Source organism: Rhynchophorus ferrugineus, unplaced genomic scaffold (assembly GCF_030347505.1).
Source record: "Rhynchophorus ferrugineus isolate W39M unplaced genomic scaffold, kcgeb_rfMv2 rfM2, whole genome shotgun sequence".
In the NCBI taxonomy this organism is placed as follows: domain Eukaryota; kingdom Metazoa; phylum Arthropoda; class Insecta; order Coleoptera; family Curculionidae; genus Rhynchophorus; species Rhynchophorus ferrugineus.
In genome coordinates, this window is record NW_027472581.1 from 21,520,844 (window position 1) to 21,538,017 (window position 17,174).

The 17,174-nt window shown below is 31.9% G+C and overlaps 1 protein-coding gene across 5 annotated transcripts in view; it reads left to right on the forward strand.

Moving 5' to 3' along the window:
* Positions 1-17,174, forward strand: part of bru3 (CUGBP Elav-like family member bruno 3) — a 251,690-nt gene that overhangs the window by 141,978 nt on the left and 92,538 nt on the right. For all 5 annotated transcript variants that reach the window (XM_076396743.1, XM_076396742.1, XM_076396741.1 and 2 more), the window contains exon 4: positions 5,320-5,399. In XM_076396743.1, the coding sequence (XP_076252858.1) occupies positions 5,320-5,399 (80 nt within the window). The remainder of the gene's footprint in view (positions 1-5,319; positions 5,400-17,174) is intronic.

Sequence of the window (17,174 nt, forward strand, 5' to 3'; positions counted from 1 at the left end):
TATTTTTCGCGGAGCGGATTTTTAGGAATTTTGTTTTAGTATTTTGATGTAACCGAATTTGCCTATACAAATTATTTGTGTTGGTACCAGTTGACACTGTTGTCAAATGTTTACAAAATTCTTCAAAACATAGGTAATAATAATTTGATGTTTCAAACCGACGAAATGTAAACGAAGATTTAAAGTTGATGTGACAACATAGCGCGGTGCTGACATCAAAAATTTTGATGACGCGCATTGGCTGTTTTATTAGATAGACGGTAGGTTAAATTTTCACTGTATTATATGCTTTGTCCTCCGACAGCTAACACAAGTCATCTATAAATGTAACTGTCACAAACAGTAACAGTTGAACAAATACCGACGAAGGACAGCGGACAGACAAACTAAAACAGCAGCGGCAAAAATGACAACAAAACTCACACTCACTTGAATAATGCTGTTTTGGCAAAAACCAGGCGTACGATCATTATAAGACCCGGATATTTGATGCTTGGAAGATTGTGGTATGATTCAATGAATCATCATTTACATTATTTCCTGCAAACAGCCAGGTTAATGTTTGGAGAACACCACAAACAACCCAAGATCAGGACGGCCTGCTTCCTCTAATCAAATTTTGAGGAGATTCCGCGAGAATGTAGTGGTATTCAGCTGGTCGTGTCATTTACATCACTGGAAAAATTACTGCGAATTAATATCTCGACATACTCAATGATAAAGTCCCTATTATGACTAACATATTGCTTCCAACTGCTACCATAGCCCACCATGATAATGTGTCAATACACATGGTTAAATAGATTCAGTCTTAGTGTGAGGAGTTTGATCAGAATATCATCAAACATCTTATCTAGTCCGCACAGTCGCCACACCTCAACATAATTGAACCATTAAGGAGAATGTTATAGTAAAGTGTGAGGTGTAGATTTCAATCTCGAATATCATTGAAGCAATTGGCAGATGTTTCCTCTGCTATTTATTCCCCGAATAATTATGTTCGAAGAAACTTTTTTAAAAGCCCATTGTAGCTCAACACCTTAATAATGAATAAATATTGTGTAAGTATCACATGTTCATATTACTTGGTCCATCCCCTGTATTTCAGACGATATATTAATAAAACCGAATTTTTTTGCGGTATATACTAATCTGGTCAATGTCCGTTATAAATTCATGAAGCCATATCAAGCACAAATGAAAACTGCTTCATTGTTGTGCATCTTCTGCATGAAAGTATCAAATGGTATTAACTATGAGTCGATAAGTTTTGATTATTATCACAGATCGGCGATATTTTCTTTAAAATTACAATTCATGTCATTTTACAACCGCAACGTTCACCTGATTTAGCACCTGCCTATTTCTGACGATTTTCAAAACTCAAATAACCACTTTAAGCATCTATTTTGGGGTCGATTCAGGAGACTGAGACCGAATCGAAAGAAGCTAGAAGACTATTTCATAATTCGAATTCAATAATTGTTTCGAAAACAAGCAATAATTGAGGGGTATTCTAATTTAGAGGCATGAATATTATAATTTGAAAAAAATATATATTTGTTAATATTATTTTTTTAATAAACGTTTATTAATGTTTAAAACATACATAAAAGTAAGAAAAATAAAATCCAAAAAGTTTCAAGCTGATAAAGAAGAGGGGAGGGGTCTAAAAAACTACTGCGCTTTCGTTGACACGATTGCAGTAATTTGAAACCAATAAAAAAATTAAATTCTTAATATAAAGAAGCGGTGCTATAGTACAATGTAAAAAAGTTAAACAAATATTTTTTCATCAAATTACGACTGTTCAAAAAAACGTGATATTTTACCATTTTTTAGACATTTCCGAATTTATTTTAAAATGGTAAAAATCAAAAAATTATTATAGTTTTAACTATGTACGAGTAATTTACACAACAAAGGAATATATAGTTAAGGCTCACACTAAATTTCAAGTAAATCAGTTGTTGAGTGTCTATGGTTAAAGTTAGTATTAGTTAACAATTTTTGATCTGTAACTCTAATATATTACCCCATAACTAAATATATTTCAAAGGTCAATGAGTACTGAATATATACTCTATGTGAGTAGCGGAGTTAGATAAGGCTGTCAATAATGTATGTAGCTTAAAATAGTTGCTATATATTTATATCAAAGCTTTGTCATTACTATTTTGATTCACTGAAAAATATGAATATTAACAATATTGTATTCAATTATGATTCAAGAAAATAGTATATCTCCCTCTACCGATAAAAATTAAATACCAAGGAACATGCCGCTGTAAAACATCGAAGCATTTGAATGGTCACCTATAATCATGAGAATCAGAATCATGAGATATGGAATTCAATCGGTCTATCAGTTACCATTTAGAGTGTCTGGTACATTTGAGTTGGGTATTAAAAAAATAAAGACTTAGCATGCAACATGTTTCCACGTCGCTTAACCACTTGTTGCTAAACCTGTAAATTATTTATACCAAAACGCACAACATTGCTCATACTGATTACACTGCCCAACAATGAAAATATTTCGGATTCAAAAATGACCTATTATCGTGTATTTTCGTCTGTCAACTTCAAAAACGTGTTATATATTCTATATTCTACATTTTGAGTTTGTGGGAAATTAGTTTTTTAATATAAGCGGGCTTTCAATATAACTTTTAAGGTTAAAATAGGAAAATAATTGCTGTTTTTAGAGTGTTTTAAGGAGTAAAATATACTACGTCAACATACCACCGAAATAAGTAAGTTCAATGAAGAATCTTTGTGACATTTTAATTTAATATATAATAACATTTTCTTCACAGAAACACAACTAATGTATCTTGTATAAACTGCCCGTTCTTGGCATTATTTTAATTTAAAATTATGGAACCAAAATAAGTCGTTAGCTCCATGTTCAGTTTGACTTTTATAAACTTTTATTTGACTCCACCTTAGAAAAATAAACAGTCCGCTAAACAACTTCTTCTACATTCAGAAAGTTTACTTCATCTGAAATACATGAAAACAGTATTAGAGAAGGACGCATGACTCAATTAAGACGTTGTATGACCCTGATTTTGCATACATTAAGTTAATTAAAGTTTATTGTTTTCATTCAATTGAAATTGTAACTTGCAAATTGAATCGTTCAGACAATGATGTCAGGGTCTCATATAAGAAAAAAGCCAGAAGACAAATCTCTCACGCACTACTAATTGATTCGTTGTAATATTCGTCCAACCACCTGGAATGTCTATTTTTCGATAATATAATATATAGATATCATTAAAAAAGAACAATCAAAGTTATTAATATATGTAATTAAAAGTAACAATATCCTTTAAAATGGAACACTTGAAACTTGAAACATCATAAACATCATAAAGCTTCGATTTCTCCACAATAAATGCCATATTTTTATATAAACATAAATATAAGCCATTATTCTCTATTAATAATTATGAAGATATAAATATAACATTATAAATAATCAATAAAATTTACTAGTACTAATATCTAACTGAATTTAACATAATTTAATAAGTAAATCTGGTAAATAACATAATCAATTATGATGAACATATAGCAAAATATAAACAATTTTATAAAAGTTGGAAGTTATAACCGAAAGTATCGATTTCAATATACATTTTTATTTACTGATACTACGGTGCAAAGTCGCGATATTAGCTTTTACAATACAAACTTATATATTTGATTTTTGTAGGTTTTGTTGTATTTTAGCCTCTTTCCTCTTTATGAGTTTTAATAAAAAGCTTTTAAGAAAGCGACAGCTGCCGAGCAGCGCCAAAAGCGTCTTCATAAAAAATAATATATACCTGAGAAATATTAAAACTGTTTTCTGGCTTATATAAAAGAAGAAGAGAGAAAAAAACTTAAATGATGGCTTCTTTGAGATCACTAAAAATTTACGCCCAAAATAAACCGACAGCGCGCGCGTTATAAAAAGTGGAGACTCTTTTCTTAACAGTGCCCGTGCTAAAACTTCCCCGAGATATTGTCGCATGAAAACTGTTAAATTCGCAATTTAATAAGGGCGAAGCAAGGCCGTTCTATTATGTAGTTAGAGAGAGGCCTGCTATTTTAGGTTAAAACAAATAAAACGACGGAGAAATAAAACATTCGGGCTGGTTAAGGGCCTACCGAACGCTTAAGGAATTTGTATCTTGTTTTATAAAGATTACTAAGAGCTCAGTCGCCCCCTCTCCGTTAAACCCCCTTTATTTATTTTTTCCCTTCTAATAACAATTATTTTTACTGCTAAATTAGCGTGCAAGGTGGCATTTTTTAAAATTTAATATCGGTATATTTTATTTAATGAACCTTATTTTAATTTGATTTGTTTTTTAATGATATTTGTGATTATCTACTACCAAGGGTGTAAAATCCTTTGTAAAATGATGGGCAATAATTTCAATCTTAGTCTAGAAGGCTGGGCTTTTTGATACTTTTATCAACATATATATGGTGTTCATTTACATTTTCTTTGAATCATTTCTACGTGGATATTATTTTTTTATAAACTTTTTTTAAATTATTATCGCTGTAAGCAAATATAAGTAAGTAAATATTCAATATCATAAGTAGTATATATAATATGTTATCGACTGCTAGTTTCTATAAGTAAAGAGTCTCACACTTGATATTTCAATTAATAATTCATATTTTATCAATAATATCTGTCAAATGTAAGTTAAGCAAGAAAATAATAGCATTATTGTAGAATAAGACTATTGTAGAAAATATCCAGCTACCAAATCTGCTATCTAATCATCTACCGGCGGTCTTGCAGCAGTTGATTATTCAACTCAGTTCCATCCAGATTTCTAGCGATAGATAGATCCAAATGAGAGGAACTTGCAACCACGCGAAAATGCAGTTTCAAACTGTTCAACAAAAGAAAAGATTCTGTAGCCTATTCCACATTGAGCCGTTAACCCATCCAAATTGACGCCGATGCGAATATTGACAAAGTATTGCGGTGCATATGGTGGGAGAGTGTTAGAGGGTGCATTACGAGTTATTAAAACCAAATAAAACTGTTACTGCAGATGTCTACTAATGCTAAATAAGCAAATTGGATGACGTATTGTTGCAAAAAAATACCAGCAATATCGAGTAATAGATAGTGATATACTCAGTGTTTGATAAGGTTCATATTTTTTCATATATCACTTTATTTTATGTAATATGATTAAAATAGGCTGGAAAATTAATAAATAATTAAATGACTTATTCTTACTAAAATTTAAACACATTCTTTCAATTTCCTTTTAACTAAAACCATATGTTTTGTTACAGGTTGTGCTTTTGTGAAATACAGTTCACATCAGGAGGCACAAGCAGCCATTAATAGCCTGCACGGTAGCCAAACTATGCCGGTGAGTTGAAAATTTAGGTTAATTGGGCCACTAGAAAGTTCACTCCCTTTTTTCTATAGTGCCGCACTCAACCTTGAGAGCAGGAAGTTTATTTTTTTCTTCTTGTTATCAGCATCCCATTACAAACTGTTGAACATAAATGGTATGTTCTACAGTATGGGAAATATTTTTTGTTGTCTATAATGTTCGGGATATAAATAGAATTCGAAAAATATTTTTTCGGTTTTTTTAATAAAAGATTCTTGTCTATTTGAATAATATTTTCCAAAATAGTCTTATTTATAATTTACTATATCGAAACAGTAAATTTTAATGAGCACATATGTTAATTTTTAGCTATTTTCAATTCGTTTATGAAACGAAATGTAGAATTATTGACTTTAAAAATACATTAACGTTACTTTTTATATTAACAATTTTATCATAAATGTAATAAGAAAATCTATATATCTAAAATATCTAAACCTATTTAAGTTACATAATATTAGTTATAACATTATACAGCAAAAACAAATTACAAAATAAAAAAAACTCTTTACAATTTTTTTCCAAATTACTCAGTTGACTTTACATAGATTCTACATTTCAGGTTGCGTAAATCACTGGTCTGGGTCACTATAGAACCACTAATTACAGTTATCCTATATTAATTATGTACTCAGCTTTGGTTGTTTCCACTTTCATCTGTGTCTTGTCCCGAAAGTTTCATTCTGTCAATGTCACTTTCTGAATTACTATTCAATTCAATACCTACACTGTTAATTTCCAATTCACAAAACACTTGTTCACAATTCCACCATTTGTCAATTTACTCTTCTGTATGTCTGATGGACTTCAGGTAGACTAAAGATGTGTGAAGTTGTTAATGCTTGCAATGTTTCCACAAATCCAAACAGTTGTCTCTGATCCTTCTCGACCCATATGCCCATTATAGATTTCCTATGTGGTATATAGGAAAATGTAATACTCTGTGTTCAATTATCTAATCTACTGGGTCTCTTTTTTTCAAACCTTTTTCTAAAAAATAAATTACATAAAATACAATTAAACATTTCATTTACCGAATAACAATTTGAAACAGTTCACTCTTTAACATAGTATCTTCAAAACTTAATCTATGTTTTGCAAGCTATTCCTTAATTACGGTCCTAATCAATCCACTTGTTGGGATCTTTTCCACCAGGGTGCTATAGCATGATGCATTGTCCAGAACAACAACTGATGCTTTGTTTACATTCTTGAACAGCCGATTTTCAAACTATAATAAAAATATATTTTGATTCTCTTTTCTATCGTATGTATGTGTCTATCTAGACTAGAGGGAAAACACTAACTCTGCTCCAAGATTAAAACCATTCCTGCGATGTATTGAAACAAATATGATGAGTAATAATAGGATTTCTAAATCCAACTAAATGTTATAACGTTTACCTTCTTCCATCAGCTTTGGTTGTCTTGACACACTTTTTATTATTCCAATGTTCCATTTAAAATATTCATGTCTTGTCTAGGTGCACAAATTGAATTAATAAATCATTCCTAATTTTATTATATGCATTTAAACATTTTATTCTCTTAAACGCAATGTCTGGAAGTTCCATTACACTTCATGGAGTTATGTTTACGCCATTTAAATCCTGTTTCCTAACCGATTAGAGACACAATCTGTTTCTGAGTGACTGTTTGTTGACTTAGGCATTTTAATTTTATTTACCGATATCCTCTAACTTTGTCACTATGTTTTAAATAATTTTGCGGATATTTCAAATTAGATAGCATTATATCGCTTTTTTAAATTAAATAAAATAAGAAAGAAAATAGTCTGATTTCTAAAACGAATTTACAGACTCTAATAGGCCATACATTATACATAGTGATAACGTGTAACATGACTCAAAAGATGATGTCAACTAAAACTTTAATTTGCATTTATTCAAAACCATAATAATCATGAAATTTACCGAATTTTGGTGCAATGATACTACAAGGTGGGGCAAAAATCCCGCTACCATTTTTATTTTTGCCACACTGAGTGGCACTAATATAATGATTATTTTCAATAAATATTATCACTATTTCTGCTCGTTCTTGTGGCGTATATTTATCCATAGTAAAATTTGGACGTCTACACAACACTATAGTTAAACCGAAACAAAATGGTAGTGGGACTTTTGCCCCCCCCCCCTTGATAAATGGTATATACATGTAAAAAAACAATTTACGAAAGAAAAGTAAGAACATAACTGTAAATCAATTAGACTGACGGTAAAATATTTCCGAGATACATATCGACAAAGTGTAAGGACTCCCTGAACAGAATCGCGAAGAAAAAGAGACCGCTCTTAAAAGTATTCTATAAAAAGGTGTTAAGCCAGGGGACACAAAGAAAAATCAGCATAAATTACATCTTTATATGCTTTTTAAGATTATAATCAGACTTTCTGAAGAAGTTTAAAAACTTTCCCTCTTTATTTTCATTTGCCGCTACGGAGGAGATGGAAAGTTTACCTAAAGGCAAAGTCGTGTCGCATACATTATCCACAAATTATCGCCCTATTATTTTCCGCAAATAGGGTACCTACTGATAAATTGATTTTTAAAAATAGTTTTAAAAAGCATAGAAATGCTCTTTGCTTTAGTCATAATAATAAATTTTTCGGTAAAAACATTCCAAAATTGGTTTTGGTTTTGTTATAAGCTTTGTATAAATTCTGATAATATATCAATTATTACATATAATCAATATATAAATATATATTATTATAAATAATTATATAATTCTATTAATTATAATAATCCAAGTACAGTTAAGTTTACAGATAATTAATTGGTTGGATAGTAATTCAGTTCTGGATCTGGATATGGTTAATAACCTTATTGATTCAGTAATTTATTCCGATTATTAATTATTATTTATTATGTATATGTATATTAAATAAAATATTTTTAATAAAAAATTGAACTGACTTCAAAAAATAAGTCGGTTCAATTGTTTCGTTAAAAATATTTTATTTTTCTGTTTTTAGTGTTAAATATTTACTCAATAAATTACGCAGTTATCTTACTAAGTATTACAATGGGTAGGCTAAGTAAAGGTGCAGCCCATATAAGGAAAAATAGAGATACAGAAATAATGATTGAAAATAATTAAAATAATTCTAACTAAACTAGAACATTAAAAAATTATTTTCCGGCCCGGAAATCGAACCCGCGGCATCCGATTGGAATCTAAACGCTTTAACAACTAACCCATAGAAGCAACTCTCTACTACTATATTTCCACGATATCTTATACGCTATAGTTATTGTTTAAAAAGTAAACTGAATAACTCTTGCACTGAACGACTTCCGATTTTCCGTCATATCAGCTCAAAAATAACATTATACACAAATATCTGAATATTTAAGATAAAAAGTATGTAAAAGCTTTATACGTGCTTCTGAAATGTGTGCGTTTCTCTCGATTTCCATCCCTTTCCCCCTACAGATCCTGACTTGGTTCCAGTGGAACTACCTCAGAAGTGCACTATTTCGAATAAAAAAATAATTTTGGCAATCGGTCCATAATTGACGGAGAAACCGGCGAACATACATTAAAAAAATATATACAGCCGAACATGGAACCTCCTCCTTTTTCGAAGTCGGTTAATTATTAATAGAATTTTATAAAAGAGTACATTATTGACGAAAAACTTTAAAATTTACATATTATTTTAATTAATGCAAAGAAGAGTGGACTTATTGAACGGCGATACAAAGCGACACTGAGGATTCTCATCTATTAGAAAGCAGACCCATCAGTCTCATTCTCGTTCACCATTCAGGAAGTCAAAATGAGTCAGAATGAAAATGAAACGGAGGGTTTTTTTTTCTAATAGATAAGAACGTAGTGTTATTCCTGATGCTTCCGTGGATTAAGTAACCTTACAAATGTATCAATATTTCCATACATATACAACTATCAAAAACATTCTTAGTAGTAAGTAGTAGATAATAACTTCTCCGCCATTTCAGAAACATACCATTCGAATACACTAACACAAAATCGTGGGCAGATGAAAATATAAATGTAGCGACCGCTACATACCCTTTAGGCCACCACGCATTCACCTACAACAAAGTCAAAGGTTGGCAACGCTGGTGTATTGGTACCATGCGGTTCCCGGCTATAAAAGACCACCACGACGACGTCTCGCTCTCTTTTCTGTTCTCTACCCCTTGTAACAGTACCACTTCCACAGCTCTACCGTACTTCCTTTACCTAATCTAATATCCTGTCCATTCTCGCGTCGTTCACATGTATCATTCAATATCGAAATAAACAAGCTTTATTCAACCAGTGTTTTCCGTTCTCGTCCGAATTCCTCTCACATATGTTAACTCTATATATAACTCTATACATATATATATATATATATATATATATATATAAATTGGAAGGTTTTTCGACTTGTTATTTTACGGACAGTTAATTAAATGAAAAATAAAAGTCTATAGCGACTGCTTTGGAAAAACCGACGCGTATAGAATTTTGAAACCGAAAGATTGACGCGGCAACATCAAAAAATCTCCCCCGAATACACGGTTTGGCTTTGCGAAAAAAAAAACGCGTATTTAAAGAACAGACTACGCCGCCTACATTATCCCCAAATTTACGCCTTTTTTACCGCCCCGTAAAAACAGCGAAATTCTAAATCCGCGTAAAGCTGAAGATCGACGCAGCCATGTTGCAAAATTAGGGGTGGGTCCCTATTTAAAACGCATATAAAATTTACCATGTCGAATGTTTCGCGGCCAGTTTAAATTTCGTTTACTTCGGTAGCTAAAATTTCAACAATATAAAGTTTACTCAACTATATATTTTTGCAATTAAATGCAAGTCTTTAGATAAAGTATTCCAGCTTCAGTTAATTGAAGGTAAAATGCTGTTTTCGTTCAATAGTAGGTCTACTTTGTGTAACCCAGATATTGATGAGTTTAACTCATTATCCATCTATGCTTTCTAATTAAACTAAACTGTCTTCTAATCTCCCCAAGTATCAAATAATTGAATAGATAATTGCTTCTAATAATTTGATTATCTAAAAGGGCAGTAAAATAAAACTTTAATAATAAATTAGCTCGACTAGCATTGAGTTTTAATTTTCAGCAATATTTTGTTTTCCTTTTAATTGCTTTTCCTTTCCGAGAATCATCATTATTTGTGAGAATAGCAGATAAACCTTCAACTAGAATACTCAGCAAGGAAATTATGATAAATATATGAAACATATTTCAAGAAAATGTTCATATGGACCATGTAGTCATTATAGCATAGATAGTACGAAACAAATTTTTAAGAGCTGTTTTGTGATGTAATATTTATGTTCTGGGGCGTACTGATTTCGAAAAAGACTTCTTTTTTTTGTAGGACATATTTCTTTTCAGCTTTAGGGACTTATTACATTAAAACGAAATAAAATAAAATACATTGAAAACTATTATTTTTGGTATCTTCTCTCAAACTTGTCCTAATAAAACGTTCATCTTGCTCTTGGCTGACATCTCCCAAATTTCCAGAAATTGCTAACTGAGAATGTGATCGAGGTAGGAATGAAGAATATATAATTAACCGACTTCGAAAAAGGAGGAGGTTCTATGTTCGGCTGTAGACTAAGAATAGGTGCAGCCCGTATGAGGAAAAATAAGGATAAGGAAATCGAACCCGCGACATCCGATTGAAAACAAAACGCTTTAACAACTAACTCTTAAAAGCAACTGTCTACTACTATATTTCTACAATGTCTTATATGCTAAAGTTAGTATTCAAAAAGTAAACTGAATAGCTTCTGCAATGAACGACTTCCGATTCTCCGTCACATCTGAATATTTTAGATAAAATGTATTAAAAGGAAAACAACCAGCATGTTATAGTAACATGCCTTATTAATCATTGTTTTTACATTCATTAAAGAGCACATGACCAGACCAACAGTTATGTAACAATTTACGCCAGACCACCTTAGAAATTATTTATAATGCACCTGGATAGTGGTCACATTTAACTCGATGATTTTCCTCCAGACAGAACGCTGTTTATTCGATATTTCACGCTTGCATCGCAACTTTATTAATTATATTTCCGAGAGTTACAAGCCTCGGTATCTTGTACCCGGCCTTCGGCGGATACCTGCATGCAAATTCGACAACAGCAGCTTCATTAATTTACATTACATTATGATATAATTATCATACTTCCACTTGAACCGTCGACTTTCGATCCGAAGAAACTTATTCCGCTCGCTGACGCCGCTAGTTATTCAATTACACGGTGTGCTAAATACCCGGACTGAATAAATTTGCCGGATGCGCCGGCAACGTGCCCGGCGGGGAAGCGGTGGGAGGACTGAGAACGGCGGGATGGCGGGGCGAGAAGGTGAAGGGAGTCGGAAACGCAGAGAAAACAAACAAATGCTCCAACGATCATAATGATAAAATATACACGATTTGCATAATACTTCATGGCTCAGTCCGACAGCATATGACTGGATTCCCAATGAGACTGGGGGAACAGAGAGGGAGCGATCGGTGACCAGGCATAACAGGAACGGCTTAATCGGGAGGCAATACCGTACACTGTGTATCTCTTTTTATGCAATTGTTTGATTGTTTATTTATTGCTTTTACTTACGTAATCAACATATTAGAACAATATGTCAAGATTTAAATGAAAAGAAACAATATTCACAGGGACTTGTTTGTTAAATTTCATGGCCATGGCAATTACTTCGACTAACTGAAGGTAGTAATTTATTTTAATATGGAAGTGATATATAAGATTTTTAAGCTATAAGAAAAGGTACTGTTTCAGGTTATGCAAATATACTTTTATTAATATTTTGAATTGAACAAAAACTGTATATTCTATTACTAAGTGAAATTTTTAAGACATTTAGGTGACTTTTGAGAGAAAGAGATGTATAATAATTTTGCTGAGCCAAATTAACAACATTTTTTCCATTAGAACTAATTAGACTAGACTTAAGCCATGATTTCTTGCACTTGTGATTATCATATCATCATTTAGATCCAAAATTTCGCGCAATGTATATCAATTATTGAAAATTATGAATGAAAGTCTAATTACAAGGTATAAAAACATACTTTTATTGATATTTTTACATCAACAAAAGTTGAAAATACAAAAAATTAGGTACCTAATTAACCATGAGTGGCGATTACAATTAAAGACGATAAAATATTTGTTTAGTACCTTGGTTCATGCATTCTTATGTAAGTTTTACAGCATGTTGAATCATGTAGCTGTGCACTTTCAGGTTTCAGGTAAAAATGGTTTGACCTTTTTATCTACTTGTATATCACTAAATCATCAAGCGCTTCAAGTTAAATCGATAGCGAACTCCCATGAGGGCTTCGTTTGACTTCAGCCCTCAGTTTCTCATCTTCAAGAGTTTTTCTTGATTATGTAGCTTTTCTCATATATAAATCACTATAAATATGGACAAACATTAGAGTTAGGAGATACTAAAGATAATCAAATAAATTGCGAAATATACAAGACATTAAATGGATTTGATTGATTTTTCAAAATCATGCGATATTTCTAAAGCAAATCATGTCCTAATCAAGACATCTGTTAGCATCTGGATATGGATAATATTCCAAGTCGGTCCGTACCAGCCAATCTCAGGATTGGACCAATTTGCATAGGATAACAGCCGATGGTTATTTAACGGTAATTCGGACGCCACGGTTCAAAGGGTCCATTAATATTTCATGTTATAATATTTGTCGGCTTAATCGCACGTGTTACTCAATCGATCAGCCAATATTTGAACAATGGATATGATATTCCTGCCACATAACCGAGATATATATTTTTGGCCGTGTTTTTTTACGCGACCTCCCACTAACATTTGATAAATATTTCAATCAGTTTTTTATCGTTGTTGCCTCTCCGAAAAAAAGGAAACAATATGGATTATTTCATATTCATTTGCAAAAATCGTTAAAAACTATTAACTAAAAACTACATATAAATAATTTGAGATTATTTAATATTTGCTAAATACTTTATATTTTAAATATTTATAAAAATGTAGTTCTTCTGAATAATATGTTATTCAGTGTTCCTTAAATTATAGCAAAAATTCTCTCTCCCCTCCACGCTTGTTATAGTAACAGATTACAGCATCAATCTCTAAATCGTGTGATATACTATTATTTTGTTCATTTGATCTGCTAGAAAATCTGCATCCCATCCAATTAGTGTGTTATTCTAGCTTTGATTCTATAGCTTGAAATATATTGGTATTTATATCATAATGAATTTATTGTATATAGAGAAATATCTGAGACACTATTTCATAATTTCTGGAGAAATTTTTCGGAATTGTTATTTTTGATTATTAACAACAACCGTGTTACAGAAAATGAAGGATACAAAAACAACATTTCAGAAAATTCGATATTTAGAGTATTATAGTAATATAGTACATAGATGACACTAGTATTAAACCATTCACCACTTTCTCAGTTAGTTCTAACTTTTAAAAAAAGCTGTTAAAATTTCATGACATTCTACTCCTAAGTTTGTTAGTTATTGTGCTAAAAGTGATGCTACTTTTGTTAATTTCAAAACAATGGATTAAAAACAATTTTGTGTATTAATTTTACACTGATTCTTGAAGGGAAATATACTGTTCAAGCAAATCAATGGCTTGAAAATTATTATAAGTTCTCCACTCCATCATAAAGAACAAAAAAACGTTGGTTTACTGATTTTTCGACTGACTCGACTACTTTTTCAGTTAGTTCTAACCTTCAAAAAAAAAGCTGTTAAAATTTCATAATATTCTACTCCTAAGTTTGTTAGTTATTGTGCTAAAAGTGACACTGCTTTTGCTATTTTCAAAACAATAGATTAAAAACAATTTTGTGTATTAATTTCACAATGATTCTTGAAGGGAAATATTCTGTTCAAGCAAAGCAATGGCTTGAAAAGTACTATAAGTACTCCACTCCATCATAAGCAACAATAAAACGTCGGTTTGCTGACTTCAAACGTGGTCATAGAGGCACTGATGTTGCAGAACGCAGTAGTCATCCAAATGAAGTGGTAACACCAAAAAGTATTAAAAAATCCACAAAATCGTTTTGAATTATCGAAAAGTGAAGTGGCGTGAGTTAGACAGCATCGTAAAGATATAGGAACAACATGTTGGTCATACATTACTTGAGTATTTGACCAGGAGACTGGTCTGTTCAAAGTGGGTGCCACGTTTTCTCACTGTTGACCAAAAACAAGAACGTGTTGATGATTCTGGGCAGTGCGTGGCCATGTTTAAACGTAAAAATCCGCAATTTTTGCATCGATATGCGACAATGGATGAAACATGGATTCATCACTTTATAGCAACTGGTGATAGGCCTATTTTGAGGCAAAAGATAAATCGTTCTACAAAAGTAGTATTGAAATATTAGAGCGTCGCTGGAATAAGTTTGTAGCTCTTGATGAATATTACAAATTTTGAACAAAAAAAATCGCGTTCAGACGTTACATATTACGCAGACATATTTACTACATATTATACGACAGTTATATATACATATACTCTCCTGAATAACTAGTATTATACGATCCTCTTTATTTTGCAATAATGCAGTTGCTATTTAATTTAATCACGAAATTTTAAATTAGAGTTGGAAAACATTAAAATCCAATTAATCACGACCCAATCGTCGATAATAATTAAATCAATTATTAGCATCGAAAAAATATCCATTAAAATCAAATTTTATAGTTAATGAACGAATTATTTATTTTTAATTACTAACTCATCAGACTTCTAATTAATTATATTAGTCAACTCGAATTAGATATATAGTCCGTGAAAGATGTGTTAGAATTTTGTTCTTCATCGATCGACATATGATTTACACAATCATGACATTTTAGCTATCAACCATTCGTACAATTGCATGATTTAGTAGTACGTTATTTTTACAAAATCCACGAGACATAAATATAGATGAAAGGAAGGCATTATATTATGATTTAAGAAGTTGCAGCAATATTGCCAAATATAATAAAATTGCCGTTCGACTGATTCATGACTGTAGAAAAATGGTTTTATTGGTAATGTAACCAACTAATGACTTTCAGTAAAAAATCGTATCCAACCACACATTGGTATGGTTTTTGTTTAGTTGGTAATGTGACATGTATGTATAGAGCACTTATAGAATAATAAGAGGTGTTTAAAAATACGATTGTCGTCATTCTGAATAAATTATCACTACCAATAACTTCCTGTTAATTTTACCCTGCACGAAATCATATGAGAAAATATTCAAAATCTGATTCTAAATTCAATCAATCTCTACTGTCTTTACAATTGTATAAAATATTAAAACAGGTCAATTGTCAAAGTCACCGGTCTACCATAGTAAAACTCTTTTTTTTTTTGACAAAATTATTTTTTTTATTCAACATAATTCCCTTCAGGGGTGATACACTCATTATAGCGACCCTCCAACTTTTCGATACCATTTTTGTAGTACGATTTGTCCTTTGCTTCAAAATAGGCCTCAGTATCGGCGATCACCTCTTCAGTCTACGAAAATTTCTTCCCAGCGAGCACACATTTGAGATCTGAGAACAGGAAATAGTCGCTGGGGGCCTGATCTGGAGAACACGGTGAATGAGGAAACAATTCGAAGCCCAATTCATGGATTTTTGCCATCGTTTTCACTGACATATGACACGGTGCATTATCTTGATGAAGCACCACTTTCTTTTTCTTCAAATGCGGCAGTTTTTCGGCAATTTCGTCCTTCAAACTGTCCAATAACGCTATGTAATAGTCGCTGTTGATAGTCTTTCCTTTTTCAAAGTCTTCCTTAGTCAATGAAAATTATTTTATGCACATCCCAAATTACAGACGCCATAAACTTGCCAGCCAACTGTTGCGTTTTCCCACGCTTTGGAGCGCGTTAATCGTGTGCAGTCCACTCGGATGACTGTCGATTAGACTTCGGAGTGAAACGATGGAGTCACGTTTCATCCATTGTCACATATCGACGCAAAAACTCGGGTTTATTACGCTTGATCATCTTCAAACACTGCTCCGAATCATCAACTCATCGTTGTTTTTAGTCAAAAGTGAGCTTGCGCGGCACACACCTTGCACAGAGCTTTCGCATACCCAAATCTTCGTGAATGATATAATGTACACGATCAGTTGATATCTCTAGAGTCTCTACTATTTCATTCAATTTCAATTTACGGTCATTCAAAATCATTTTGTGGTTTTTTTAATGTTTTCATCGGTAACAACCTCTTTTAGGCGTCCAGTGCATTCACCGTCTTCGGTGCTCATTTTACCACGTCTAAACTTAACATACTAATACTTGATGTTGATGGTACTTAATACTTGAAGTTTTTACTTCAACTGTATTATTTCCCTTCAAAACGCAATATTTTATCAACACGCGAAATTCCTTATTATCCATTTTTTTCACAATAACAAAAGTTGCTTCGCTCAAAATACTATAATTCACAAAATAATGATCCGACGGCTGCCAAATGTATACACGCATCTTTTGAGTGTTAGGGCTAACTAAAAAACATATTGATTTAATTCTAGTAGCACCATCTATGTGTCAGGCCGGGGACTTTTCAATTGACCTGTTATGGACAGAACATATAATAAACTATACAACATTGGGTCAACATGCCGTCCGTTGCCTTTGAAATATATTTGTATTTGCGAA